The sequence below is a fragment of the Melitaea cinxia genome, chromosome 19, assembly GCF_905220565.1.
Source record: "Melitaea cinxia chromosome 19, ilMelCinx1.1, whole genome shotgun sequence".
Taxonomy (NCBI): Eukaryota; Metazoa; Arthropoda; class Insecta; order Lepidoptera; family Nymphalidae; genus Melitaea; species Melitaea cinxia.
The window spans coordinates 7,558,405-7,585,708 of record NC_059412.1 but is presented as its reverse complement, the minus strand read 5'-3'; the positions used below and the strand labels follow the sequence as shown (position 1 = coordinate 7,585,708).

The following is a 27,304-nucleotide window of genomic DNA, read 5'->3' as shown; positions in this document are numbered from 1 at the left end:
AAGTTGTGAATGACATAAGCAAGACTTTGACATATAAACACAGAGCATAGTAATACTTACACAAACACACAAATAAACGGTAATGCTGCTATAAGGAACAAAAATGTTTTAGGTTCCTTCATAGTTTGATCTATACCATAGATTATAGAAAGAAGAAGAAGAAGAAGAAATATACTTTATTGTGCATAAAAGTTAAAGTACATAGGCATCTTAAAAAAAAAAGTTATAAAATAATAATATGCACAAAGGCGGTCTTTTCGCTAGGTAAGCGATTTCTTCCAGACACTCTTGGGGTAGAGGAGATTTTAAAACAAAACAGAGTAGGGTCATCAAAAAGGCAAAACGAAGTGAATCCGACAATGTAATAATGTAATAATAATATAAATAAATAATAAACATATAAATAAATTAATAATAAATAATTACACAAATAAATACATACCCAGATTATACACTTATATACTGGATCTAATGCCAAAATAGTAGGTAATATCATAGTAGTATAGAATAATTCTATACTACCATGATACTACCTACTATTTTGGCAGTCTTCAAAATTCTACTGAGATTGTTACCTCTAATTCAGTGATCAATCTCCGTCGTGTCTTCTCCATCTTACGCTCCTGTATAGGCAAGCTATTTTACTCTTTGATCTTACGTGACGTTGGTACTTTGTTGGTACTCTTTGGTTATAAAAAGTGTACAAACCTGTTAAATACCTATTTGTTAATTGATTTTTATTATAAACTAATTTTAAATATTTTATTTGTAGAAGACTACCTATAAGTATTGTGTAATTAAACCATTTGTTAAAAGTAGGAGTAATTTGTGTGACACACTAACAACAGTTTGTGATGAGTGAGTTCTTTAGCTGACATTATTTATAGGAACTTTTATGAGGTTTTTCGTAGAGATAAAAAAAATAATATGGAAGAATCAAAAGAATCAATAGTCGAAGAAGAAATAAAATTTAAACCAAAAAAAAGGAAAAACTTGAGACAAAGAGTAAAAATTGAAGATGAAGAATCTGAAGATGAAGAATTAATTTTAGCTAGGTTAGAAGAAGCAAAAGAAATGCAGAAATTAAGAGAAAGACCGAACGGAGTAAGCATAGTCGCTTTAGCCACGGGACAAAAAATAAATTTAGTTGAGGAAATAACTTGTAAAGATCCCTTTAACGTTAAATCTGGTGGTATGGTAAATATGCAAGCGTTAAAAAGTGGGAAGGTCAAACAAGTAGATGATGCGTATGATACTGGTATCGGCACTCAATTTTCTGCTGAAACTAATAAACGCGATGAAGATGAAGAAATGATGAAATACATAGAAGAGCAATTGGCAAAACGGAAAGGTTAGAAATATTGTCTAAAGTGCTTCTTTCGAAACATGTTTTGGTAAGGCTTTAGACTACGAACCGTTGAATTATCTAATGTCAAAATTTGACTGTTTATCGGCATAATTTCTTTACAAAAAAAAATAACCCAACCTATCTAACAACCAAATTAGACTGTTTATCAACATAATTTGGTTGCAAAAAAAATAAACACTAACTTATCTAACTTCAAAATGCGGTTCTTAATCTAAAGTCTAGCCTTTATTACACATACATTGGCAAACTATTATAATATTATATTTTTGATTACATATTTATTTGATAAATATGAATGTATGGAGAAATAATCTTTATGTACGGTAAAAAGTGAAAGGAAATAAAAATAACAATACATACACTGCATGCATAACAGAAATAAGTATATAATGTATCAATAGTAATAAATGAAGAGCTGGTTTTTTGTTTGGTTATACTGCGAAAACTATTGAACCAATCGGAATTATTTGATCGGAATATCATTTCTTTTATTCAATATATTTTCTTATGATTACATTTTTATATACAGGTGTGGCGTAAATAGTGGTCCACCGTTAAGGATTTGATAAACCAGATAATTTACTGTAACATATTACAATTTTATCCATTTATACCCAAAGATTCCGGAAATATTATTATTTTTTTATTTTTTTACAATATTTTATCGTTTTAAAATCTAAAAAGTAAATTATCTAGTTTATCGAATCCTTAACGGTGGACCACTATTTACGCCACACCCTGTATATTTATAAAAAAGACAAATAAAAAAAATTTAAAAATATGAAAGTAGTAGTCCTCCGGTGGCAGGTTGAGGCCCAGGTCGCTGGTAGTTACGGTTCCAGGCTGAGGAACCTCCCCACAATGCGGGTCATTTCAAGCAACACTGCCTTTTGAATCCGACCCTTGATCCAACAGTCAAGTGAGAGTTTCTTAAGGTGTTGTCGAAACTCTTCGCCAATAGACCATTAACCGATACAACAATTGGAACAATTATTGTTAAGTCTACATTCCACACACTGGTAATCTCGTGGGCAAGGTCTAAATATTTACTTAATTTTTGTTTTTCAGCCTTTACGAGATTATCGTCATGTGGAACTGTAATGTCAACAATAATTGCTCGATGCGCTGATCGGTCTACTAGCACTATATCAGGTTTATTGGCTGCAATAAACCTGTCAGTGACAATAGATCGATCCCAGTAGAGCAATGCACGACCATTTTCAAGGAATGGCGTTGGGTTATACCTATAATATGGCAACTCATTTTCAACGAGGCCGTATCGAATAGCAAGTTGTTGGTGTATAATTCTGGCTACTTGGTATGTCTGTGCAAGTACTCACCGTTAGCAAGATGACTACAACTGGAAACAACATGTCTAATGGATTCTCCAGGCTTATGGCAAGCTCAGCATATGTCTGGAGTTCCGTCTTTCATGATATGTTTCATCTTAATAACTGTACTAATTAATGTAGTTATTCATCTTAATAACTTCGTCCATAATTGCACAGACAAAACCTTCGGTTTTTCCGAAGAGGTTCTCGTGTTCTAACCAGGATATCGAGCTAGGCTGGTCTACATCTGGGTCTGTCAAAATTTTGTAGAACTGGCCATGTAATTCCTTGCTCTTCCATACGGCCACGCGGTCAACGGTACGTTTTATAAGACTTCTTCTTCTTCTCCTCCCCTTCTTCTCCCCTTCTTCTCCTTCTTCTCCTTCTCCTCCTTCTCCTCCTTCTCCTCATTCTCATCCTTCTCCTTCTCCTCCTCCTTCTCTTTCTCCTTCTCCTCCTCCTCCTCCTTCTCCTCCTTCTCCTCCTCCTCCTCCTTCTCCTTCCTCCTCTTCCTCCGCTTCCTCCGCTGCCTCCGCTTCCTCCGCGTCCTCCGCTTCCTCCGCGTCCTCCGCTTCCTCCGCTTCCTCCGCTTCCTCCTCTTCCTCCTCTTCCTCCTCTTCCTCCTCTTCCTCCTCTTCCTCCTCTTCCTCCTCTTCCTCCTCTTCCTCCTCTTCCTCCTCTTCCTCCTCTTCCTCCTCTTCCTCCTCTTCCTCCTCTTCCTCCTCTTCCTCCTCTTCCTCCTCTTCCTTCTCTTCCTCCTCTTCCTCCTCTTCCTCCTCTTCCTCTTCCAACTTCCGACTTCCAACTTCCAACTTCCAACTCCCCCAACACCCCCAACACCCCAACACCCCAACACCCCCACACCCCCAACACCCCCCACACCCCCCAACACCCCTAACATACAAAACAGTATTATTGTATATCCCATATAATAATTATGTAATAAACAAAATTAATCTATTGGAGCGTTTTTTTTTTGTTTAATATTAATAATTCTGCTTCACAGTCATTATTGATTTACTTTATTTTATTGCATAAATATACAAATATTTGGCGAGGTCGCAGTCTGTATATTAATTAAGTAGTAATATTTTAAATGATCCTTTTTATTTATATGATTTATTTTCATGTCTATAGTTTGCCTATCATAATTTTTAATAGGAAAGAATAGTTTGCTTAATGTATTTCTATGCATTTAAGTTTAAATGAAATATTTATTAATTTTATTTATTTATTGTAACACCAAACAAGAATCAAAATAAAGAAGCAAAATTAACAATAATTAGTAAAAAAATGTATAAAATATGTATGTATAATATTTATTAATTTTTAGAAGGTGCTGATGATAACAAGAGGGAAAATGACGATGGTGAGTCGTTAAAATATTTAGCACCAGAGGAAGCAGCATTACTATCGTTACCAGAACATTTACGAGCATCTTCAGCTCATAGATCAGAAGAAATGTTGTCTAACCAAATGCTCAGTGGTATCCCAGAAGTCGATTTAGGAATTGATGCAAAAATAAAGAACATTGAAGCAACAGAGGAAGCTAAAATGAAACTTTTATGGGAAAGGCATAACAAAAAAGATAGTCCATCGCAGTTTGTTCCAACAAACATGGCTGTAAACTTTGTTCAACATAATAGATTTAATTTAGATAGTGTTAATTCAAAGAAGAGGAAAGTAGAAAAACCGGAAAGTAAAAAAGCAGAAACGAACGTGATTGACGAAAGTGTTAATAAAATTGTTAAAAAAGCGAAAGGGGAAAGGGCTACTGATGATTATCATTATGAGAAGTTTAGAAAACAATTCAGGAGATATTAAAAGACTGCAATTATTTAATTTACGGTAAATCAATCATCTGGAAATAAATTTATTTCTTCCACATTTATTCCTTCCAACTTATTTTATGAAAACTAGGTTTATAAGTTTTTAAGTCTTTAATTCTAGTAAGTCTAGTAACTATTGCGAATAAAATACATACAAATAGTATTTTTTAAGACAATACTGGCTTTCCCTAAAAAAATGTATGATCAAAATACTTTACTCTGTTTTATTTCAGTATTTATTTTAAAATATTGTTAGAATTTTGACTAGGGGTTCTTAAAATTTTACTTATCAGGGACCATTTAAGATGCAATGGATTACCAATTATAAAACCTTTTTTTGGGTAATAAAAAGTAGAATTAGTATATAAACAATCAATTTTAAATGAAAAATGCATATAACCATTCAAAGTGTTTATTTTCATATTACAGCACATACATTATTTTATATAGTATGTACTACTTAAATTATTTTAAACAAATAAGAAAAGAGCACACAGTCACAAAAGTTACATTAAATTTTAATGTAATTTTTTTGAATGCAGACTTACCTAGCTTTGGAACCCTTGGTTCAGTGCTACTCAATGCAAGACGAATGTTGGTACTGGCATCATCCGGTTCCAGTGTTTATTTTTTATTATCAGCAGCGCTGAGAACTGCTTACATAAATCTTTGAAAATACAATTGCTTTTACTAATATTAATACAATGGCTCCAGAAATCTTCCAGATAAATAACCTGCCTCGAATGTATCTTTCAAGTTACTGAGGTGTTAAATTTTAATAATTTCTTTTTGATTTTCATCAGGCACCTCAAATACAGGGTGTGTCGTAAATAGTGGATAGTCCGTTAACTGGAGGCCTGATGTCGATCTTCAAGAAAATGTACTTTTTATGTCAGGGTTGCCAACACTGTGAAAATTATGAATATTTTCAAAAAATTCTTACCGCGACTGGTAATTTGGTCATAATTTTTACAAATTGAGGTATTTTAGTGTACTTTTTATTTTATTTTACTCGGGAATACTTGTACTATCTAATGAAATTACTATTTCTGGCATAATGTTTTCTAAACTTATAAAAATTAGCGTTAGAAGTTATTTTTATTTTTCTTCGTTACTTTTTGTCAAAATTTAACCATTGATTGTGAAAAAAAAAAAGTTCTGCACTAGAATTGCCCAGTATTTAAAAAAAATACTTAGTTTGTGTAGTTTCTAAAAAGGTATAACAATTAGTACTTGACAAGCAAAATTACTTTGTATGAGCGAATAGAGCTTATGACGGTCGGTAAGTTCGTTTTGTGTCATTAGCATTTGTTTTACTTAAATGTGCAAAAAGAAAAAAAAAAAAAAACAAAGGTTTTTATAATAAAAACGCATTTATTACATTAAAGTAAATGTTCAAAATGCCCCCCATTAGCAGCAATGCAGCCTCGGCATCGCCTTATAAATGACCTTTTGATACGGCGTGCATAGCCTGATGCTTCAATTTCACCAGCGGCTAATTGCACACGTGTGCGCAATTCTTCGACTGTGGACACTGCTTTATTGTACACTTTTTCCTTAATGCATCCCCAATAAAAAAAGTTCAGGGGGTTCAAGTCAGGCGATCGTGGCGGCCATAAAATTGGACCCAAGCGCCCAATCCACCTATCTGGGTATGCTTCATTTAAATATTCCCGCACCCGAACAGCAAAATGCGCGGGACACCCGTCATTTTGCAGCCACATTCCTTCTCTTGTCTCAAGTGATAAGTTTTGCAGCAGCTCAAGTAAATTATTTTGTAAAAAAATTAAATACCCTTCAGCATTTAATGTCGCTGGCAACTCATATGGACCTATTATTTTCCCACCAACAATTCCCGTCCACAAATTTATTTTAAATTGTTGCTGTGCTCTGTCTGCACGTATCAGCTTCGGATTTTCAAGTTGCCAACTGTGTAAATTATGTAAGTTTAAAAATCCATCTCGCCGGCACGTCGACTCATCTGTCCATAAAATTTTGTCGAAACATTTTGGATCTTCTCTTATTTTTCGTAACATTATTTGACAAAATGTTACTCTGAATGCACCATCTCTTGGCATCAAAGTTTGAACCTTTTGGTAATGGTACGGATAAAGTTGGTGTCTTTTTAAAATCCTATGTACAGATTTCTTCGGTATACCGGTACGTCTTGCTATTTGACTTAAGGATGTAGAAGGGTCTTCTTCAACCAATTCTAGCACTTCGACTTCACTATGTCGTTGAAGCCGTCCTTCGCTAGCTCTGCTTAAGCCAGTCCCGGGAAATCTTCCTTCAAAAAGTGAATTGTGCACTCGAATAAAGACACGGTAATCAGGATGCCGAACATTAGGATATCTTTCCCGGTAGAGTGCAGCAGCTCTATTGGCGTTGCCGTTGCATAAGCCGTAAATGAAATGCATGTTTGCATATTCAGTCGGTGTGTACCGAGACATGTTTCAGTTAAATTACAGAAAAAAGTTTCCAGCACAATTCACAAGACAAGTCCATAAGAAAAGCCAAGTTGTCAAGATCACCGAATCCAATTCGTCCAAATCGCAAAGCAAAACAGAGTCCAATATCAAAAAGTTGTAGGCGTTGAAAATACACAGTAAAGAAGAGCGCATGCGACGTATAAAATCACACTGACAAAGAGCAATATGAGCGTCGTATTAAACAAAGACCGCGGCTGACTTTGCCAACTGTACCAACTACAATATATACGTATTCAAATAAATTTGTCTCGTCCTCACTTTCTGATGAATAAGAAGCATGTTTAATGTTTCAGGAAGAGTCTACTTTAGAAAAATCTACTTTAGACATCGTTTTTTTCTTTTTTACTCTTAAAGCGCTAAGAAAATGGATCTAAGGTCATCTAGATAATGGGCACAAAAATATTTGATTAATTCGAATGGTGTAAATTTAGTTGAAGTGAACACTTTTGTTGTAGGAAACCATAGCAAAACGATCCATTTGTCCCAATTAGTTTGATCTTCATTAACATAATACTTAAGATAGTCTGCTAACGTTGAATGACTTCTTTCTAAAGTTCCATTAGACTGTGGGTGATAAGCACTTGTATTTTTTTATAATAGTTTTGAAATTTCTTAAATTAAATTTGAGGTAAAATCAGTTTCTTGGTCTGTTAAAAAATTTCAGAAATTCCAATTTTGCAAATAAATTTGCGTACAAAACAATCTGCAATTGTTTCGGCATCATGATCAGGCAAAGGCCTGAAAATATTTTGTCAAATCATCTTGTAAGGTTAAAATGTACCTATTTTCATTTTCTGACAAAGTTAGTGGACCCACAATTTCAAGAGCAACTTACTGAAATGCTTCTGTAGATGTTGAAGTGATTTCCATTGGCTTTTTATTTATTTTTTCTAATAATTTTATTCTTTTGGCATGATTCGCGTTTTTTAATAAATTCTTTATACCATTTTTCATACTGTATGTAAATGGGTATTTATAATTAGCTTTAATTTTTTACAGGTTTTATGAAAACCTATATGAACTGAAATTACATTAGAATGATTTTCTTCTAATATAGATGGGATATCCTCCCTTTTTGGCTTTTGAACATTCCCGTGAAAGTATTTGATTGTTATATCTGAATCTTTAAATATATATCTAACCATTGTTTTTATTTTATGCCATTTGAGATGAAGGTAACAAAACTTGTGAAATTAATTTCACTCAAATATTTGTTTTGTTTTTCAAGTCATGTTAATATCGCCTTTCAATACTGCCCTTTTGTAACAGTACTAAGAGTATAGATAGGGAAACCTATAATTGGCCCTATTATTGTTAATCATATGTTAAATTTTATGTATATACGCATTGTAACGCTGTTGGTTTTCAAATAAATAAATATGTCTTGGAAAAGAAAAATAAATTTCCCTACTATACTCTGATATACTCGGGACATCATATTAAATTAGTTTCTTGGACTTTAACTCTTTTAGATAAAGTTTATATTCTAATAGCGTCTTATCATTCTCGTCGTCCAAATCTATCGATATAAAAACCACTCCGTTTACCCTATTTGGTAGCTTGTTTGGTAGCGTTATGTTCCTCGAGTTTGTGGAATAAAATCGGTTTTCTTTCAATTTCTTTAAAAATTACGAATATCTTTCTCTATTTCGAGTTATACTATTTATTTTCTTAACATCACTTGATATATTTTCTGATTTAATTCTACTTATTGTATCAGCATTTTGGTATAATTTTCCATGTTTATAGACTATTTCATAATCATATTCCTCTAACAAAAGTTTTCCGGATTTACCTATAATAATAATAATTATTATTATGTAACCAACAAAGCAAGTAAAAGCCGTCCATCGCCACCTGCCATAAAATGCACTGCTTCCGCCTCCAATCCGCGCCCACACACAACAATGATAGTCTCCTATCCAAAAGCTGAAAGAGATATACCTAGTAATGTCGAGCATAGCTCTACACCACATCATGCACATAATATGATAGCAGCACCCTATGGTTCTTTTGCCAATGACGCATGTATAATAATAATGAGCTATTGCTTCTCTTCAATATATACATAATACTGTCTTGTTCTGATGTGCCGGGATTGCATTCGCCCACGAACCATCCAAAAATTCGTTCCCTGTAATTCGGTCAGGTGTTCATCCGGCATAGCATTACAGAGCTCTATTATAAATGATCCGTTATCGAGGATGTGTTCAGCGTAATAACTTCTTGCTTGCTTCAACTGGGATACGCCAAGAGCGAATAAAAACAATTCATACTCACTCATTCTTGGAAAATCTGCAAACTCTGGCATATCTGCTGACATTGGGTTGAACTGAGTTCGTCTGCGGTTATAATTATGGCGTTCTACGAGTTCCGCTAATCGATTTGGCATATGCATCCTCTTATTAATAATTTCCAAAATATTTGCAGCATGTGGATTATCTTCAATTAAAACATGAAATCAATTTGAAATGGCTGCTGAAATTCTGAAATAGTCGAACATCTTCCTATGAGCTCTATTGTTATATATGTTTCGCAACAGCTGAAAATAATTTTGTTTCTGGCATGTGTGATATGTAACCGCAGCTGTGAAGATTTTCCGTTGTATCCCGAAATCTGCGAGCCAAAATAAATACATCTCCACTCCTATAAAAACAGTGAAAAAAACTTTCCTCTTTATTTACGATATCATTGATTATATCGGCGTCAGATGTCACGGCAGCGTATGGCCCCATTACTTCGATAATATGTCTATCAGTAGAAACCAAAAGGAACGGTTGCCGCGCTTTGTGGGTTTAGAGGTTGTAGAAATAGTATAATAAACTTATTTTAAATTTATAAATTTTAATAGCACGCGGTCAGAAAACAGGGGGTAGGTTCGGAATCAGGCGCTTTAGGCACCTGATTTTCAGCCTTTATTTCCTTAGCTGGCCCACGCCGCAACAACGTACCTTAGAAAGTAATATGGAAGGACACTGGCCTGACTAATTCCCGGCGATGATGGTCTTCAGTTCCGTCTTCGTCCGATGACCGGCGGAGATCTCCACCGGTGTAAATGCCGGTAATCAGTCAGCCCGTTATTAATCGAGGACAGTGACTCGATTTGTAGCAAAGTATAATTAAAGATATAAATCTTAAAGTAAAAATCCTGGAACGAAGAAAGTTCCGAGTCAGGAAAAGAACAATTCAGAAACCAGTGTCACAATTAGCAAAATAATAAATAATTACAATTTTCTCGTTAAGTTAAGAACACCAGCAATATGTAATTATAATAGATATCATGAGAACTTACCCCAGCGGGATTTAAGCCGAGTTAGGGTCGAGGTTAGGTCTCGAGGTTCGGCGGCAACGAAATGCAAAGAAAAAGAGAAACAAAGACACGCGAGCAAGGCGCTCCTTCCCGCGCTCGGGAATATTGACAAGCAAAAGTCCACGCGTAAGCATAGTCTGTATTTTTATAAATTATTAAGTATAAATTTAGATATTAAATTATTTTATAATTTAAGGAGTAGACAGGAATATTAAATTTAGAATTTCTAATTACAATTAAATTGATTTTATTAAAGAAAGATCAATAATTACCAAAAAACATCAGCGGCATCTATCAAGTCCGTTAGAGAAAAACGCCGATATGAAACACCAATAGTCACGAAGTGTTGAAACATGCCGATAGATGGCGCCACAAGTAGAAGCATGATAAAAATAAAGTGAAAAAACTTAACTTTTACTACAAGATCTTATTTATTAGAGTAACGTTCCAGCACAACGTTACACGGTTTAAGGATGTTTCTATATTTATGATGGCTGTATGATTTTCTTTGAAATAAATAAATCCCATTTTTGAAAATATTTGCTAGTCTCGCATTTGATCTATTGATTGTCTTCAGTTCTTAGCTTAACTAATGCCGTCGCCAATATAGTTTTTCTTTTGTTCAATAATCTGAAGCTTGATAAATTATCCAATAACCACAGACTTGTTCCAAGTGTTCATTGCATACACGTGCGCTATCCGGCAAAATAGCTATAATGAGACAGAGCATGCAAACAATAATATTTTCTGGAACACGACGACGATATTCATTTAAACAATATTGATAAATGCAACTATTTACTGTTTTTGAGGGACACATGTTGGACTTTTATTTTTCCCTGTAAAGACTAACAACTCACTTTTCTTAGGATTGTATCTTAGGCCATGCTGCTCAGCATATCCTTCACAGATTGCAAGTAACTTTCTAATTCCACATATTGAGGGACTCAGCAGCACCATGTCATTTGCGGAATTTAAGTTATTTACACATACACCATCTATATGGCATCCGACATGTGTGTTGCTGAGTCCAACAAGTAATTCATTAATATAAATATTGAAAAGCCTCGCGGAAGTGAGACCACCCTGTCTTACCCCACACTCAAGTTTGTATTGTTCAGATAATGCACTTGACCATTTTACAAAATGTCTCTGTTTGTCATACCAGATGGACAATATAGATATGAGTGACGCAGGAATGCCCCTCCCCCGAAGCTTCTGCCACAGGATATTATAGGAAACAAGGTCAAAGGCTTTTGACAGGTCCAGGAAACAAGCATACACTGGTGTTTTCCTATCAGTATAATATTTGACAGCGTGCTTCAGTGCAAAAATGGCACTCTCAGTTGTGTGTATCCACCGAGACGAGAGTCAAGCACGCTGTCAAATACTTTGGCTATCACAGTTGCCAGTGAAATAGTCCGATAATTGCCCTTGTCCGCTATGTTCCCCGTCCTGTTTTTTATAATAGGTACAACTATTGTGTCCAACATATGTGGTAGGTAAGAGTGTCCTGTACAGAGATTGAAGAACATTGTCAACACTCCTGGCAGATGTATACCAGCATTTTGAAGGTGCTCGATGCTGAGTCCATCGTGTCCTGGAGATTTACCTCTCTTCATATTTTTAATTGCATCTTTTATTTCTTTATAAGTTAACCTGATGGGGGATTCTGATTGACAAAATTCAGCATTGTTCACCCTCGGTTGAGATTCAAGAGGTGAAATCACTTTAACCCTTAAATGCATGATTTTTTATTTAGTTATGAAATAAATATTTCAGTATAGATTTTGTCAGTCAGTTTGTAGTCACAGATAAAGGGAAAAATAATAAAAAAATCTTGATATTAATAAAAAGTATATTTAAAAAAAACAGTATGTTGACTTTTGGCAACATTATGCGTCTAGGTAGGTGATGAAAAGTCTTGTTCATACATAAACTGAAACGCAGCAAAACAATTTCTTTCCTTTGTATAGCAAAAGGCCACCTGACACTTGGTGCATTCTGTGCGTGAAAACCCCTTGCAACCTGGTAATTTGCACCTATTTTTTGTATTACACCGTTTCTCATTATGGTCCACCCCATCAGTTCTAACGTCTTTAGGTGGAACAGGCTTCATAGGTCCTCGGTGCTTTTTTGCATCAAATTCTTTTTCTAAACTGCTACTGGATGGTCTTCCTCTTTTATTTTTGACAGACTTTTTATACTTACATAATGTGTCTGCTAAGTCTGACCTAAATTCTCCAATGTTCATAATTTTTTTGTCCCTTTATTTATATGAGCTTTCTTATACAACACCCAAGAATTTATAACCGCCATGTCTATCATGTGATAAAAAAGCCGAAGGTACCATTTCTGACTTTTTATTCTGATCCTGTACCTTCCTAAGAAACTGTCCATGAGGTCTACTCCTCCCAAATGGGCATTGCAGTCCTTTATGATTTTGGGGCATGGTATGGTGATTTCCTTTTTGTCTTTTTTGTCATATCTGTATTGTGTCTGCGGGCTCAGCACTGACGTAGGTAGACGCTAAAGTCATCATCTTGTTGTCCTTCCAACAAGTGACTGATATGTCTACACCTTCGTAATCGGCCACTTGTTCTTCATACGTACCTCGAGGTATAGAATCCTTCATAAATTCCTTTTGTGTTGGTAGTTTACAATTTTTGCCAAGGCGGTTTCTTTGAATCGTACCTAATGCATAAATACCCTGACTTTCCAAGTAGTAAAGTAACGGAATTGACGTGTAAAAATTGTCGTAGTATCTACTATGTGATTGATTCTTCGAGGAATTGGACGACACAACCACATGACCGTATTTCCTACAGCCCCTAGATCTGGTTCATCGGGTGACATGCAATTATCTTGTTTACCAGAGTATATCTCAAAATTATACGCATAGCCAGATAAAGAGCCCAGCACAAAAAGCTTGAAACCCCACTTGTGGGGTTTATTCGGCAGATATTGCTCCATAAAATGGCCGATTTTTGAAGCACACATTTGCTCATCAAGCGAAAGCCTCTGTTGTAGTGGAGCAACATTTATGAATTTGGTGTTGAAACGCTCTATAATAGGCCTAATCTTGTGAAGGCGATCATGCTGAGGATGTCCAATTGGCTTGTGATTTTCATTATTGTTAAAATGAATTACCGACCTTATCTTTTCAAAGCGGTTCAACGTCCTTGTCTGCATAATATGTGTAAAACCATACTTTGACCAATATGCCCTCACGTTAGGGTAATGATATACCGACATAAATATAATTATACCTAGAAGTTGGCGAATTTCAATGGAAGTGACAAAACTACTAGTACTAGAACTAAACCCTTTTTGAGTTATATATTACACTTATTTCTAGAATCCATAAATATTTTTTCATGACCAATACAATCGCAACGCACGTCAGTAGAGGGTAGTACTTGTACACCTGTCCGGGGTCTTTTAGAAGGTACTTTAGTATCTTGTAGATTGTTGACTCTTCCCCTTTTATTTTTCGAGTGACATTAATATCTACATAAAGTATCGGCAAGCTCAGTTCTAAAATCTGCTAACTTCAGAATATTCTTCTGACGTTTTCCTCTCACTGTGTTTACCTTTTTGTATAGTACTCAAGCTTTGATGACAGTCATGTCTAACAAGTGGTAGAAGAGCCTCGTTGTCCACTTTCTCGACTCTCTGCGGATGCAATATCGACCAATGAAGCTATCCATCAAATCAACGCCGCCTATGTGTGCATTATATTCTTTTATGACCCGAGGACATGATACTTGAACATTGGCCTTAAGTTTTTTTTCGTAGCGGGTAATAGTATCCGCTGGTTCAGCGCCAACATACGTGGAAAGTAATAGTACTTGTTTGTTGTCTTTCCAACTTATGGGCGACAATTCTTGGCCTTCGTGAGAGGCCACATTTTCGTGATATGTTCCTCTGGGTACGTTAGACTTCATAATTTCCCGTTTCTCCGGCAACTTGCACGACTTTCCAAGCCTGTTTCTCTGTACTGTTCCAAGATAATAAATACCTTCGTTGGTCAAGTAATGTAGCAGAGGAATATTCGTAAAAAAAATTGTCAAAATAAGTTATATGATTGACGTGCCTTGGTACTCGTCGTAACAATCGAATAACTGTATTCGATACAGCTCCGAGGTCGGGTTCGCCAGGTAAATGGTCTATGTCCTTAGCTCCTGAGTAAATCTCAAAACTGTAGGCATACCCAGATAGAGAGCATAAAACGTATAATTTGAATCCCCACTTATGGGGCTTGTTGGGTAAGTATTGTTTCATAAAATGTTTAATTTTAGTGGAACACATTTGCTCGTCTAGTGATAGACGATGCTCAAATGGTACAGTAATAGATTTCTTGTTCAAATAGTCTATCACTGGTGTTACTTTATGCAGTCGGTCGTGCTGGGGATGATCAATGGGCAACTGTTTTGAGTCGTTATTCATATGAAAAATTTGTCTGATTTTATCAAATCTGTTGCGATTCATTGTTTGTGCTATGGGTTCAAACTTTGTAATGTTTGACCAGTATGACCTGACACTAGGATAATGATATACACTTGTAAAAATAAGAATTCCAATAAATGTACGTAATTCTAATACAGTTAAAGGTTCTGTAAAGTTGGGATTCGTTTGGAAGGCATATTTATTTGACTCGTCCACTAGAAATTTCAAAATTTCTTCACCGAAAAAATAAGAAAAAACTGAAAAGGAGTGTCTAAGTTCATAATTTCTTGTGAATACTCAGTGTTTCCAGCAAACTGGAAAACGTTTTGGACTAGGTCCATATTCTTTTCTCTCTACACTAAGTTTCTAGAGTTGAAGGGTGCAGTTTGCAGGTTGTTCTGGCTGCTGGTTGTAGGAGTTGGGCTTCGTTCAAAAGTCTCTAAATTATGTTGCATGTCGGTATCTACGTTTGCTGCAGGCGGATCTGCATCCAAGTCTGGGTCAGTGGGAAAATAACCTACATCCTCTTCATCTTCTAGCTCCATCAGACGATCTCTTTGGCTCGAGTAATAGTCTATGTCATATAGTCTATGTCATCTTCATTGTCGGTGGAATCGTCTTCCGAAATTTCACCATTTTCTAACCGCTTCAATACGCTCTCAATCTCTTCTGGTCGCATTTTTGATAAATTTCTATAATAAAATAAAAATAAAAGTAATCCCAACACCAAGCCATGCAGAAAAATAATGAAAGGGAAGTTCAAAGTTTTTATACCTAAAGAATTAGTAGGTAGGTTTTATGTAGGGCGGAATGCCTGAAGTATCAAAATTGAAACCCACAAAAATAGCACTAGTTTCTTCAAGTAAAACATGCACTCGCAAAAAATAATTATATCTTAGCGAAAATAATATATTCACTTACCTCAAAAGTATTTATATTCTACAGAAAAAGAAAATATATCAAATTTGTATTCAACAAAACTTTTAGTAAAATGTGTTTCGCTGTTCACTTTGCCGCGCAAGTAATATGTCATAGATAAAATAAAACATTAATAACATTTGTTTTTTTTTTTAAATTTCGTTGGTAAGAATATTATACAACAGCAAAATACGTACAGCCAACCTATAAAAAAAAACTAATAGTAATGTGAACATTCGGTTTAAAAGATTGGTATCAAAATTGAAACCCTAGGCTTATTAAGGGTTATTAAATTTTTCCTTCCACATTTTTTCTGAAAAATTATAACTTCATAAAACATCTCAAAGGAAAAAATATTAATTTTATATTAAAACTAATAAGCGTGATCAGCCGGCCTAGCATGCATACAACGAGATATCTCTTGAAGAGAGAGAGAGTTAATGTCTACATCGAGTATTTTCTCGATTACCCTAACATGCGCACTACGAGAGACAAAATTCTCTTCCGAAGACTTCGCCTTGTCGAGTAGAGAAACATTATCAACCACAATCCCAACTGAATATCATTCTTATATCTTATGTCGTAAAGTTGAATTTACAAGGTTATTGACCAATTTCAAACGAGTGACACATGTTTTATTTAACAATGTTCTCGGCCTTTTGGCTAAGATAAAAAGTGTATATCTAATTTAAAAAATCTAATATGGAAAATAAAACGGCGTTAGTAAATGAATTTAATTATATATGTAAAACAATATGCTCGTGTTGTGCTTTATATCTTGTCCCACATTAGATAATTGTAATTCTATCACGCATTGTTTTTTTTTTTTTTAATTTTTAAAATTTTTTGAATTTTTTTTTTTAAATTGATTTTACTTTTATTCTATTTAATTTTATTTTTAGTTATTGATTTTTTTAATATAATTTTGTTTTGTTTTTTATTCTGAATGTTGTCTTGTCTTGTTGTACTAACCCAATATCGACTTATACTTTGGTCTGAAATAAAGTATTATTACTATTATTATTATTTAGAATAAGAAGCAACAGGGCGCAAATACGTTTTTTGTGTCATTATATGGCACACTTCACTCGACTTTTCGCATTTCCCGCTCTTCGTATACCGAAATTATATAATTATAATAGGGAAACGCCATGGTATACAAAAAATAGGCACCCGGTTTTATTTATTTTTTATTTATCGTCTTTCTCGTCGATAATATTGAAGACGAGAAGTTTCTCTTCCTAAAACGACAAAATTCGACAAAATTACGATGTCATGTTAGCTTCCGTAGAGATAAATATCACAGATCACTAAAATTTAATGATTATCTCTTCTTGACGTAACGAGAAGAGTATCGCGTGCACGCATGTTAGCTACTGTAGACATAGAGAGATAATACGAGAAAAGGGGTAGACAAAATTTTGTCGTGGCGCGCATGCTAGGCCTGCAGGTTGTTTAATCTTAACAACCATTCAAAACATAGTACATAAATAGGTTTTTTTAAGCGTGATTAATTGTTGCAAAAAAAGCTAACACGTAACAGTGTAACCAATAAAGCAAATAAAAATGTCGATATTTCAGTTCCTCAGTTTATCGATGTCAGGTATAGTGTAAATACAGTATTTTTTTTTTAAATTTAATATAAGGATTATGGTAAAGAAAGGTAAAGGGTAAAAAATAAGGTAAGGATTTATTTACGTACTAGCTGCGCCCGCGACTTTGTCCGCGTGGAATTGAACAAAATAGTTATTTTTCAATTTGCTAAATTATAAAAAACAATCTAAAATAAAAATAGGTTAAGTTACTCCTTATTACATCAGCTATCTGCCAGGTCCAGCCATTTTAGAGATTAGCCAGAACAAACAGACAAATAGACAAACCTTGTAAAAAAATATTTTGGTATATGTATCGTGTATACATATGCATATATATGTATATACATCCACATGCATTTAGTGAAAAGCGGTTATTTTATTATTACAAACAGACACTCCAATTTTATTTATTTGTATAGATTTATAAAAGTCACTTTCGTCTTCCTGCACTTCAGCAATGATTTCATCTTCTTCTGATATAACTTGTTTGTAGTATTCTAAGGATTTTATAACCCTCCGGCTTTCACCATAATGTTTCTTTAATATTAAATCTACGTTTCTGACTTTTTCCCTCTTTACATGAAATGTATTATTGCTTGCTGTTTCTAGTTCTAAGATACACACTTGTGTTTTTTTTTATCATTACAGTCTTTTCAGTACTGGTGTCATTTCTATACGATATCTCACCTCGTACGGCGATGTTCCGAGGAGAACGCTTTATAATAATTCGCTTGCATATTTGCTCAGTTAAAAGTGTCATGTCTGATACCCTCAAGTACCTGATACCAATCAAGTACTTGTATGTCTTTGACAAGGTAGTGGCACCGTGGCACGTTTCGATATTATTTCATAATATTCATCGGTTCGAACAATTCATTTCTTTTCCCGTATGTTCTACTCAGTCAACGCGAAGACGCGGTCACTGAGAAGATATATCGTATATTAGAATGACAAACGAATGAAAAAATTACATATTTAATCAATTATAGAGGAAAAATAAGGTGGCCCGAAACTTTTGCACGCCACTGTAAGTTTTACTAAAACTTCTGTTATAGTTTTAAGTATTAATTCAGAATTCAAATGAGATAAAAACTGGTTAGATTTGTTTCATGAAGGAAAGTGAGAGGTGTTTAAAGCGTCATCAAAGCTTTTTTCTGAAATTAATCTTTGTAAATCTGAATTTTTTCTTTTTTACCAGGGCATGTAGAGGACATGGCAATGTGATTACCAGAACAGTCACAGCAACTGGCTGCAGTGGAAGGAGTCTGACATTATTTAAAATTGTGACCTTCTCCACAAATGCTGCATCTTTATGAATTTTTACAAAATTTTGCCATATGATGCATATAATAAATAAAGGTACAGTCACCTTAAACACTTTAGACAATGCTTTACCGACGGGACGTATTTCGAATCGCCAGTTATTGAGGTCCACACTCTTTGGCAGACTGGGACATGAAAAAGTTACAGAAATTGTTTTTGTGGGCATGAACTTTATTTGTCCATTTTCTGTTATACGTCGCATAAATCTTCGAATAGAAATGATATTTTATATTTCTTTGTTAGATAATTCAATAGGCACGTGAGAAATCACCCCAGTGACCTCTAGTGGCAGCCGGAAGGAAAGCTTGACTTAGTACCCATCAAGATATATTTGTTGTCTAAGACCGCGTTAGCAAAGGAGGTCTATTTATTTATTTATTTTATTTATTTATTTATTTATTTATGGACAGCCAGTAGCTAATACAACAAATCTTATATCTAATACTAACACTAAATAACAAATAAGGTAGTTGTACAGCCTATGAAGGTGTCACAGCATGCTTAAATCTATGAAATTATTTCACTATTAACCAACTTTAACTATGCCTTAATCTATGAAATTAATTAAATGCGTATATTTTACTTACAATTTCTATTTTAACTTAATTTTTATTAGACTCTCTTAAAAAGGTTAACACGCTCTTCCTGAAGCTCTGGACACTATCATTATAAATATCGACACTGCCACATAACTGGTTATAAGTCCTAATTAGTCTGACGGTTAAAAAGTGCTGCTTGAGTTTAGTTCTAGCGAAAGGCTGATAGAAAAAGCCAGAGACACGAGCCGCTCTCTTTAAAGCACCTCTTGGTACTCGCAGCTTAAAATCCTGTAACAGCACAGGACAGTCGACAATGTTTCTGAAAATTTTAAAGAGGAATATCATATCAAGCAATCCACGACGAACCAAGAGGCTATCCATTCCAAAATGTTTGAGGCGTTCAGTATAATTGTGAAGATTCTTATGGATCCCTTCAGAAAAAGCAAGATGTCTAAGAAACCTTTTTTTGAATACGTTCAATTTCGTAACTGATGTGTATTATAACCAGGTGTCCACACCACGCTAGAATACTCGAGTATACTTCTTATGAATAAATAATAAATATTTACACAATACACACACGGTCGTCTGTTCCTAAAATAAGCAACTTAATGCTTGTGTTATAGGTAACAGCCGACTGGTATATAGCTACATTTTTTTTTTCGATAAACATCATCATTACAGCCTATACAGTCCACTGCTGGACATAGGCCTCCACAAGTTTACGCCAAAAATAACGTGAACTCATGTGTTTTGCCCATAGTCACCAAGCTGGGCAGGCGGGTTGGTGACCGCAGTACTAGCTTTGTCGTACCAAAGACGCTGCTGCCCGTCTTCGGCCTGTGTATTTCAAAGCCAGCAGTTGGATGGTTATCCCGCCATCGGTCGGCTTCTTAAGTTCCATGGTGGTTGTGGGACCTTGTTATCCCTTAGTCGCCTCTTACGACACCCACGGGAAGAGAGGGGGTGGCTAAATTCTTTAGTGCCGTAGCCACACAGCACGATAAACATACTTATAAATAATACATATATAAATATATAAATAAATATTTATATTACACCCAGACTCGGGTGGGAATCGAACCCACAACCCTCGGAGCAGAAAGCAGGGTCACTACAAACTGCGCCAACGGGCTAGTCTTCTTACATACGCATTATAAATAGCTCTTTTAGTTTTTGAGTTTTTGAAAAATTTACTATTCCTGATTATAAAACCTAACATTTTTGATGATTTAGTTACAATGGCATCTATGTGGGAAACTAATGTAAGTTTTGAATCAAAGAGGATACCCAAGTCTCTTATTGCATCTACCTCAACTATTGTACTGCCATCCAAATGATATTTAGATTGAATCTTAGCAATATTACGTGTAAATTTTATGTGATTACATTTTTTTATATTAAGTGACATATTTTTTGTGGAGCACCAAGTAGAAATAGCATTGATATCCTCTTGTAGTAAGTCAATATCAGATAAAGCTTTTATAATTTTACACAACTTTAAATCATCAACAAATAAGAATGCACTACTATGTTTAACGTTATCAAGAATATCATTAACAAAAACGTTGAACAACCACGGGCCCAAATTCGAGCCCTGGGGTACTCCTGAAGTGACAGCGTAAGTTTGTGAATGAAAACCTTTGACGACTACATACTGAGTTCTATTATGTAAGTAGGTTTGAAACCAATTGTAAAGGGATCCCGTAACACCGTTATTAGTCAGTTTTGTGAGTAATAATCGTTAATTCACCCTATCGAAGGCTTTAGAAAAGTCCATGTACACTGCATCAACTTGTGAGTCGGCGTCAACAGCATCTATCAAAGATTATCCCAACTTTAGTTTTATTAATACGTTTTATTTGTTTCACGCCTTTATTGTATTTTTTATGCTTGACAAGTGAGAATTTGAAATAATGCCTTTGGGACTTACTAGAAATTAAAAAAAAAACTAGAATATTTAACCTTTTTTTTAATAGCAATATTTGTGCGAGCTGTCAAACTTGTATTTAAAAGGTGAATACGATTAAATCAAATTCTTAATAGCGGGGAGAGTCAGTTCGACAAAAAGGAAGGTTTCGAATTAGTTATCGAGTGCAGATTGCGAGTTTCGGTGAGAGCTCATGAGAATTTGCCTATATTTTTCTAGCTTGTTGTTTTATACGCTATCATCATAACACGTTGTTATAAAACTTGACCGCAGTATAAACGCAGAGCCATTATCATTTTTTCTGGCAGCATGCTAGTTATCTCGCAATTTTGTAAGTACTCGCAACGCGCTGTACACGAAAGAATAAAATAATATCTCATGAAGCGTTATAGATCAACGAACTTTCATTCATACTTTCCAGGCTTAGGGCTGTCTGTAGTAAAATTGATTAAAGGACAATGCTCATGAAGTATGAGAATAAAACCCAGGCCCGGCGCAAAAGAAATGTAACTCAAAATATAGGTAAAAATAAGTAATTAAATATTACATAGAGGGCATCATCGAAATCAGTGGCTATATGTGTGAAATTGCTATTTGAATTTTAACATCTGCGCCACATTGCTACTCGAGGTTTTAGAGGTAACATAATGTATTAGTATAGTTCGCCTCATGTAAAAAGAACGCTGAAAGAAACTGGAGTGCTGCGTTTGCGCATGGGTATACTCACGCACAAGTACTACTGTTTTATTTTTTAATTAGGCTTTCACTCGCGGCTTCGTATAATGGTTATTGGTAGGTACATTAAAAAATACTAGAAATACAAGTGCGAATAATTCGGACTAAATAAGTATAATAATTATCACTTTACAAAATCACATTTTTTTTAAACAAGAGCAATAACAAATTTTTTAGTTATTGAAATGTCGCATTCAAAAATATTAATTATCTGTACTCTCGATATTCGTATCTTAATAGTTTTTATGTGTTTAAAATGATAAATTGATATTTGTTTTTAGTGAAATAAATAGTAAATGGAGAATTTTGTAATTTAAAACTTTTGTGCGGGATAATATTTTGAGTCGACGTCGAACTGTCCAACCAATAGCACACCGGCAAGCATGCGACACGTGATAAACACTCCCGTCCCCTACCCCATACCACCAAATAGACCGATAAATCGCTTCTGCGCAGCTTCAAGGCCAGCGTTCTTTTTACATGACGCGAACTATAAAAAGAACAGTAAACAGATACAGTTGTGGTTTAAGAGTGTATATAATGACATTTTTATGGCAACTTCTCTACTATCCCAACTACTTTTACAAGGTAATAGGATGATAGAACTAAAAACACGATATGAATGTACTTGTCATTTTAATAATTACGCTTAAAAGTCATCGATTCTCTATGTCTAACACGATATGATCCAAAAACGATGCGGGATGCGCGAACTGCTCCTCATGTCTAGCCCACCCTAAGTAATATAAAACGCTCATGACGTGGGCGCAACAGCCCAATGTTCTCCTCCCATGAATACAGGAGCAGTAATATCCTGATATGCCATTCCTGCCATTTTCCCTTTTATAAAGAATGTAGGTGTAATAGATCTTGCTTCTTACGTGCCTCGATTGTATGCGACATCTTATTAAGACACAGTTTTCATCATTAATGTGTATTAACTCGGGATGACGAAAAACTTCAAGTTCATAAACACCTGTTTGCTTGATATGCTCACTGCAATAAGAGCGGGCGATTTTCAAGTGATACGTGCCCACAGCAATCAAAATCAAATCTTCATGTGTTAGTCTTGGGAAGTCTGCCAATTCAGGAAGATCGGCTTGCATTCGTATAAACGCCACCCTCTGTCGATTTAAGTTGTGTTCAAGCACATAATCACACAAATGATTGGGATTATTTACATTATTTATTATATCAATGAATTGGTTTGTGTACCTACGGTCCTCGTAGGGCTCTTGAAAACAGTTGATGATGGCTGCGGCTATCTTAAAATCCTTCATGGTCATTGGTAAAGTGCGTTTAAATACTTTGTGTCTAAATATTTTAAAGTCGCGCTTGAATCGACCGTTAATTGTCTCTACGACCCATCTGCATAATGTGACTTTTCTTGATTTATTTGCCAGATCAGTTGTCAGCTGACTTTCATCACGTGTTACAGACAGGGGTACATGTGCAACATAGCCATATGACTCTAGAAGAGGAATACTATCACGAACTTCTCTGTCCAATATGAAGACGTCACCTTCTTCCAAAAAATTCCATAGGACGGTCGTGGTTTTGTAAAATCTGCTGCATTATTGATGCATCAGAGGTTGTTGCATCGTATGGTCCTGTAACGTCTATAATGTATCCGTCCCCACATACTATCATAAACGGTTTTATCAAGTTTTGATATTTATGCAAGCTGTAACTGTTTCTTTGAAAGAGGAAGTTCGAGCTCTTTTGGATAAAAATGTATGAACCATCACATATTAAAATAGCTTTAGGTGTTTCACCACTCCCAAAAATATAATTTGGTAAAACTCTATTTCGTTCGATGACTTCGCTCCGTGTAATGTGATCGAGTCCTAAATGCAGGGGAACAAAATCATTGAACAGATATCTTCTTGTAAAATTGATTTTTCTGTCAATAGTTTGTCTTGACTTGTTAAAAACTGTACTCAGACGTATGCTCGGTTCACCAGTCCTTATTTTGCCGAGATAAATACCTAAGTCTGTACGTGGTGTATTTGAACCTCTACGCAGGCTCGGTACTTGATCAAGCAGTTCATTGAACTGATTGTGATTTAAACCAGTCCAGAAATGAAGATCTTCCACTGTTATTTCGTCAATATTTTCAAAATCTATTAGAGTTCTTTGTTCTCGTGCCTGAACATAGATATTTCTAATATCCAGATAATTGTCAGCACTGAAATCGAAATAACGCCGTGTCACTGTATTAGATATGTCTTCCAAAGATATGTTAGTCAAATGATTTTGACATATCCGTGCAAGTGGGGGTATAAGCAAGTCGTAATAACTCATAAGATATACCTTAATGCTGTTAGGCATTTGGCAGAGTTGCAAGTTATTGCAATCATCTATCATACAACGCCGTGATGTATTTGCTACCCTACTAAGACCCGGAACAGGAATCGCAGCGACAGCTTGAGGGTCGGGTTGGAGTGCTGGATCGTGGTGCACTTCCTGATCGATCCTGTGCCAACAAGCATGACAGATCGATCTCGTTCCATCAAATGCTATCTGTAACAAGAAACAAAAATACTAATTCATAAAAATGGTCTGGAAGAGATCGTTTGTAGCGATAAGACCGCCTTTGCCTACTAGTTTAGTTGCTTGCACGAAGAAAAAACAACTGACACGGTTACTTGGTCTACTGATATACTTATATAAGAAAGTACCTCTGTTTCTGTCGTTCTGAAAATATTATGCGTACTATATTATAGGTATATTTAAAGTACTCACCTCTCGTGGCGGTTGTAGATCCTGTATTATATGCTCCACGAAATCTCGTCGAGATTCAAAAAAACATTGAGAGAGAATATGTCTTCGAAGCCGTCTAAGTGAACGGTTACACGTAACACAGGCATCCATTTTCACCAAAAACCAATCGATAAGCAACCTCGGAATCCAAAAAAAGCAATTGTTTCACACACACGAGCACATTATGCCGGGCCGCAGCGGGGTGGAGCGGGCCGCAGCGCAGCGCAAAATGTTTACTTAGCACATTGTGATGGGCCGGGTCACAGTGCATTGACGAATTTTGAGTTCAGTGTACTGCCAGAATTTGCGTGCAACAGTACGTTATGGATAGCTCTGACGAAGAACTTTCTTTTTTTTGCCTGATGTTAGAAGATGAAGTTATTGAACATAGACAAGAAGTTCGTGAAAAAAGAAAACGTAAAATATGGATACATCTAATTTGTTCCAAGAGAAAGGTATTCGGCGAATACCATCATCTTTTTCCCGATCTTTTAGCAGACAAAGACAAGTTTTGGGGATATTTTCGTATGACTCCTGATCGATATTTTCAATTACTTGAAATAATAAAGGGGGATCTGCATATAAAAACGACAACTTTTCGTGAGCCTATCGGACCAGAAGAGCGGCTTGTGGTGTGTTTGAGGTAAGTTTCATTATAGCATACCTATTGATTTATAGTTCCTTAAGTATCCTTTTATCCTCCTACTTAATCCTGTGAAAATTGTATCTTAAATTGTTAGTGAGGTGGTACGTTAGGATCTTGTGGTTTTGGTGAAAACAGACCGTCATTAAAGCCGCCAATCGAGAAAAATCTTTATAAATAAATTAAGTTATTACGTTTTTAAAGTTTAATCTTAAAATACACCAAGTCAAAAATATTTATCAAGCTAGCAATTTTTAGTCATAATACTTGTACATGAATGTGTTCAAGGCTTCAATGAAATAAATTCTAATTAAGCTAATTCGAAAAATGGTACGTCAGTATTTGTCTTTTTAATAGTTAGCAGCGGCGCTAGTTACGGTATGTTTTCATTTTAAAGAAAAGAAAACGGAAGACATAATGTCAAAATTATATTATCACAAAATCACAGAACAAAAATCTTTCTAACTTAGAGAAGTAAAACTATATTTAATCAACAACCTCCACTTCTCTTTGTGTTTGGCCTCTTATAAACCCATCGCTCATAATATCATTCATTGGTTATCTTTTTTTTGTTGAATAGAATTTAAAAAAGCATTTAATTCGTTATCATCAAGACACATCTCTTCCTGTGTGTCAATATCATTTGGATTCACAACGTTTGTTGAAGTTGGTGTTATTATTTGGTTTGGAGGTTGCGTATCAACATCGTTTGAATTAATAACGATTATGGGCAATGTGTTCTCTTGAGATAATTGTAATACATATTGTGGTCTAGACTTGTCCTTGAAAACCAACTCCTCTGCATCGGTAACTATTTTAAAAACTTCACGTTTTACACGAATTTGTACATCTTCCGGAAAATTTGAAACAGTTTCCCCCAAGTTCTTGAAAAAATCAACTATTTTGTCTGATTTATTTTTCTTGGCACCGTATTTTTTTTTTCTAAATAATCTTGCAATAACGAGTATGTTGGTGAAAGCTGTGGTGGAGTATCTAAGCTTCTGGAATTTCTTTTGTAAAGACGAGGTGAGCTGTCTTCTGAAGAACCAGGACGATTTCTTATAGTGCTTTGTGAAGTACCAGCACTTGAACCAGTGCTATCACGGTTATGAGTATCATCTAAAAGACTATTATCCTCATTACTTGAGTCTTGGGAAACATTATTTGGTGGAAAATTTGAAAAAGTTTCATCCTCGTTGCTAATATAGGGGTTAAGGAATGACAATAAATCTTCATATTTTGGTTTCTTCATATTTGTAGCAGCTTGTCCACTTTTTGTTTTCCTTAACTTTTTAGCGCGTCTGTAATTATCTCTTATACGTCTCCATCTGTCTCTGCAAGTTTTACCTGTGGAAGAAAAAATATAGGTAATAGTAAAGTTAGAACATAAAGTTGCCAAGGATCAGGAAAACCAGGGAAAACCTGAGCAGACCATAAATCATTTATAACAGTAATTATAAATTAAACAATATAAATCAATGGATTATTCTGAACCAATTTTAGGTCTTAAGTATTGAAAAGACACAGCTGGAAGTGGCTTCGTTAGGATATCTGCAAGCTGCTGACCTGTGGGAATATAATTTAGTTTAATTATATTTCTTTCTACTTGCTCTCTTGAAAAATGATACTTTATATCAATATGTTTTGATCTTTTATGATTACTTGGATTACTGGCAATACAAATACACCCATTATTATCCTCATAAATCGGCATAGGTTTTTTAATACAAAAATTAATGCTGTTTGCCAGTGACTTGAGCCACAATGCCTCTTTAACGGCTTCATATAAAGCCATATATTCAGCTTCAGTAGAAGAAGCAGCTACTGATGTTTGCCTCTTTGTATTCCAGGTAATCGTACATTGATCAAATAACATAAACAAGTATCCTGTAGTGCTTTTTCTATCACTATTATCATTGCCACCCCAGTCAGAATCTACATAACCACTTAGTATATTATCATAGTTGCTACATTTTCGGTATGTCAGTTTTAAATTAATTGTGCCCTTTAAGTATCTTAATACCCGTTTTAGATATTTCCACAATTCCTCATTATTTTTATTGGTATATCTACTTAATATA

At 35.0% G+C, this 27,304-nt stretch overlaps 3 protein-coding genes across 3 annotated transcripts; 1 reads left to right on the top strand and 2 right to left on the bottom strand.

Moving 5' to 3' along the window:
• Positions 1-467: 467 nt before the first annotated feature.
• LOC123662967 (telomere length and silencing protein 1 homolog) lies at positions 468-4,739 on the top strand. Its single transcript, XM_045597733.1, has 2 exons — positions 468-1,351; positions 4,034-4,739. The coding sequence occupies exons 1-2, from the start codon at positions 928-930 to the stop codon at positions 4,522-4,524; spliced, it is 915 nt and encodes a 304-aa protein (XP_045453689.1). The 5' UTR covers positions 468-927; the 3' UTR covers positions 4,525-4,739.
• Positions 4,740-5,911: 1,172 nt separating this feature from the next.
• Positions 5,912-6,979, bottom strand: LOC123662712. Its single transcript, XM_045597515.1, has one exon. The coding sequence runs from the start codon at positions 6,977-6,979 to the stop codon at positions 5,912-5,914; it is 1,068 nt and encodes a 355-aa protein (XP_045453471.1).
• Positions 6,980-11,650: 4,671 nt separating this feature from the next.
• On the bottom strand, positions 11,651-12,076 carry LOC123662711. Its single transcript, XM_045597514.1, has one exon. The coding sequence runs from the start codon at positions 12,074-12,076 to the stop codon at positions 11,651-11,653; it is 426 nt and encodes a 141-aa protein (XP_045453470.1).
• Between the last annotated feature and the right edge of the window lie 15,228 nt (positions 12,077-27,304).

Excerpts from the sequence above, each read along its gene's own strand:
- LOC123662711 (XM_045597514.1), bottom strand. The coding sequence starts at position 12,076 with ATGCATTTAAGGGTTAAAGTGATTTCACCTCTTGAATCTCAACCGAGG.
- LOC123662967 (XM_045597733.1), top strand. The coding sequence starts at position 928 with ATGGAAGAATCAAAAGAATCAATAGTCGAAGAAGAAATAAAATTTAAA. Across the intron at positions 1,352-4,033 it reads GCAATTGGCAAAACGGAAAG|AAGGTGCTGATGATAACAAG; the intron begins GTTAGAAATATT and ends ATTAATTTTTAG.
- LOC123662712 (XM_045597515.1), bottom strand. The coding sequence starts at position 6,979 with ATGTCTCGGTACACACCGACTGAATATGCAAACATGCATTTCATTTAC.